Source organism: Cebus imitator, unplaced genomic scaffold (genome assembly GCF_001604975.1).
Source record: "Cebus imitator isolate Cc_AM_T3 unplaced genomic scaffold, Cebus_imitator-1.0 Scaffold181, whole genome shotgun sequence".
Taxonomy (NCBI): Eukaryota; Metazoa; Chordata; class Mammalia; order Primates; family Cebidae; genus Cebus; species Cebus imitator.
Window position 1 is genome coordinate 800909 of NW_016107496.1, and position 3566 is coordinate 804474.

Here is a 3566-nt window from a genome sequence, read left to right on the forward strand (position 1 = left end):
AGAGACGGGGTTTCGCCGTGTTGACCAGGATGGTCTCGATCTCTTGACCTCGTGATCCACCCGCCTCGGCCTCCCAAAGTGCTGGGATTACAGGCGTGAGCCACCGCGCCCGGCCTTTTTTTAATTTTTAAATTTAAATCCTCAAATTCCTTTTACCAACTACCCACTTTGAATTATCAAAATCCTACCCATTTGACAGGGAACAGGGATAGGAAGGAAACTTCTCACTGTAACCTTTTATACTTTTTTTGTATCACATGAATGTATTACCCATTCAGAAATCAAAATAAAACAGCCTTATTCTATCTAGCCCTGAAAAGAATAGGGCCTTCCCTCTCTGTGTTCTCCATCAGTACCTAAGAGTTTGTACCATTCACATAGATTTATTACATACTGCTTTGAATTGTCATTATTGGTCCATATCCTGTATCCCTTAGAGCAGGGACAGTGTCTTGTCTCTTACAGGAAGACGATTATTGACCAACATGAGAAAGAGATTCGCTACCTACAAGATATCTTCATGGCCATGGAGCAGAACTATTTGGATTCTGAGTATGAAAGCAAGCTGGAGTTCCAGAGCATGTGGAATGATCTCAAAAACATGGTACAGAGGGAGAGCAGATGGGCAAGAACTGGGAGGAGGTGATAGAAAAATGCTCAAGGAGGCTGGGCACAGTGGCCTCACACCTATAATCCCAGCAACTTGGGAGGCTGAGGCAGCAGGATCACTTGAGACTGGGAGTTAAAGACCAGCCTGGGCAACATAGGGAGACCCCGTCTCTACCAAAAAAGAAAATAGCCAGGCATGGTAGTGTGTGCCTGTGGTCCCAGCTACTTGGGAGACTGAGGTAGGAGGACTGCTTGAGCCCAGAAGATTGAGGCTGCAGTGAACTGTGATAGCAACACTGCTCTCCAGCCTCGGTGACAGAACGAGGCCCTGTCTCAAAAAAAAAAAAGAACAAAAAATGCTCAAGGCTACTAGAGGTAGAAGAGGCACCTTCAGCCAACAGTCAGTAAAAGATCTATTCCCACTGTAGGTATCCCTACAGCTTTTTGTAAGTTTGTGAAAATTGGTTAGGAGGGAAGACCATTCTAAATGTCAAGGGAATGCATTTTAGAGCTAAAAAGCACCAAGGAGATCATCTGGCTTCACCCCTGTGATTTGCAGATGAAGAAAGTAAGGTCAAGATAAGTAAAATGATCTGCCAAAGTCATGCTGCTGGTTTGTGGTAGAATCAGAAGGAGAATCTAGGTCTCCTGCCCCTTGACCCAAAGTCCTTTCCACTGTCGTGGAGGTCCACTAGCCAGACCTAGGTTTGGGTATTGGGGGTCTTTGTTTTTATTTACCCCACAGTGTTTTATAAAATTTTTTGAATAAGCATCCTACACTTAAAAATTGGAGATTTAACAAAAACATCTAAATTTTCAACTTCCCTTGAAAAATTTAAAGATCTGGCAACACTGGGCCACATTTCCAAATGGCAAGGCTCACATAGAGCTCAGTGACTGCCCCTCCTCCTCCCAGATGGAGCACTTCCTCTCCAGTTCACCGCAGGCCCCACCCAGCCCAAAAAACTTATTTATATCAGCTGCCTGGTCTTTTGTAGGCATTTTCATTGGCGACCTCTGTACTAAACTATGCTACAAACAGTTCAAGAGGGTGAGGTTGCTGGTGGAAGTGAAAGGGCACTAATAGGCTAATTCCAAACATTTGCTATTTTGGGGTCACTTCCTAGAATTTAGAAGAGAAGCACTTTTTAAGACTGCAACTGGAGAACACAGTAGAAGATCTGTGGAGGAAGTTCCAGGATGTACTCAAGAATTACACTGATTCCACAGAGGATCGAAAGGTTGCCTTTGAGACCCTGCAGGTGAAGGATGAGAAAAACTCCAAAGAGATTGAAGTACAGATGAAAAAAATACAGAAGCTACAGGTTAGTGTAGCCACCTGGAAGTACTGCTTGAACTGCTCTGTTATCCCCTGTTCCTCTTCCCCTTGTTCCTGTGGGCCTCAACACTGATCACTGGTTAGGAAAACATGACATGCTCTGATTTCAGTCCCCAAGCAGCCCTTTCACCTGTCTCACTGAAGACCCTCAGTTCAAGTGTTTCCCCTAATCTACTCTGTTCCTCTAGGATGCCATAACTATTTCAAAAGGCAAGATCATGATACATAGCCGAGAGAGTGAAGATGAGAACCGGTACATCCGTAATGACAAGGAATTGGTGCTCATACAACTGCGAAAACTTAAGGCCCAAAGGACGCAGGCCCGAGCAGCATCCCAGAAGAACTTAGTCAAACTCACCCTGGAAAGTAATGCTACCCTCAAGGCCCTGAGAAAGATTGTTGATAAGGTAACATAGGGGAGAGGGCAGTCAGAACAAAGTCAAGGAACCTGGCTCCTGCAAGGTGAAAGGGATTTGGAAAGGATAGAGGAGACTTCTTCCTGCTTGCTGCCTGAGTGGACACTTGGAATACCTTTTTTATTCCATGTTTCCTCCTCTCTTAATTAATTTATGTATTTCTAGAGACGGGGTCTCACTGTGTTGCCCAGGATGGTTAGGAACTCCTGGCCTCAAGCAGTCCTCTTGCCTTGCCAAAGTGCTGGGATTAGAGGTGTGAGCCACTCTGCTGAGCCCCTTGCTATTTTTTTTTTTTTTTTTTTTGTGAGACAGGTCTCACTCTGTCTCCCAGACTGGAGTGGTGGTGCCATCTTGGCTCACTGCCACCTCTGCCTCCTGGGCTTAAGCATTCCTCTACCTCACCTCCCCCACTCAACGGCTATTTTTTTTTTTTTTAATTTTTGTATTTTTTGTAGAGAGGGAGTTTCACCATGTTGCCCAGGCTAGTATTGAACTCCTGGCCTCCCACCCTGGCCTTCCAAAATTCTGGAATTGCAGGCATGAGCCACTGTGTCAAGTCCCCTCTTACATTGTATTTAATTAATTAATTAATTTTTTTTTTTTCAAATGAGACAGAGTTTCGCTCTTGTTGCCCAGGCTGGAGTGCAATGGTGCGATCTCAGCTCACGGCAACCTCCACCTCCCAGGTTCAAGCGATTCTCCTGCCTCAGCCTCCTGAGTAGCTGGGACTACAGGCATGTGCCACCACATCCAGTTAATTAATTTTTTTTTTTTTTTTTTGAGACAAAGTCTCACTCTTTTGCCCCAGCTGGAGTGCAGTGGCGTAATCTTGGCTAATTGCAACCTCTGCCTCCCAAGTTCAAGTGATTCTCCTGCCTCAGCCTCCTGAGTAGATTGTTTTACAGGTGCACACTATCACTGTCAGCTAATTTTTTATTTTTAGTGGAGCCAGGGTTTCACCATGTTGGCTAGGATGGTCTCAAACTCCTGACCTCCGTGATCCACCTACCTCGGCTTCCCAAAGTGCTGGGATTACAGGCATGAGCCACTGTGCTCGGTCTACATTTTAAATGGAAACGAATTGGCCAGGCGTGGTGGCTCATGCCTGTAATCTCAGCACTTTGGGAAGCTAAGGTGGGAGGACTGCTCGAGCCCAAGAGTTTGAGACCAGCCTGGGCAACATAGGGAGACCAAAAAAAAAA

The 3566-nt window shown here is 45.5% G+C and overlaps 1 protein-coding gene across 1 annotated transcript in view; it reads left to right on the top strand.

Annotated features, from left to right (window-relative positions):
- CCDC65 (coiled-coil domain containing 65) overlaps positions 1-3566 on the top strand; it is a 21238-nt gene that overhangs the window by 16575 nt on the left and 1097 nt on the right. Inside the window, exons 5-7 of the mRNA XM_017545749.2 lie at positions 466-604; positions 1737-1934; positions 2137-2355. Coding sequence (XP_017401238.2) covers positions 466-604; positions 1737-1934; positions 2137-2355 — 556 coding nt within the window. The remainder of the gene's footprint in view (positions 1-465; positions 605-1736; positions 1935-2136; positions 2356-3566) is intronic.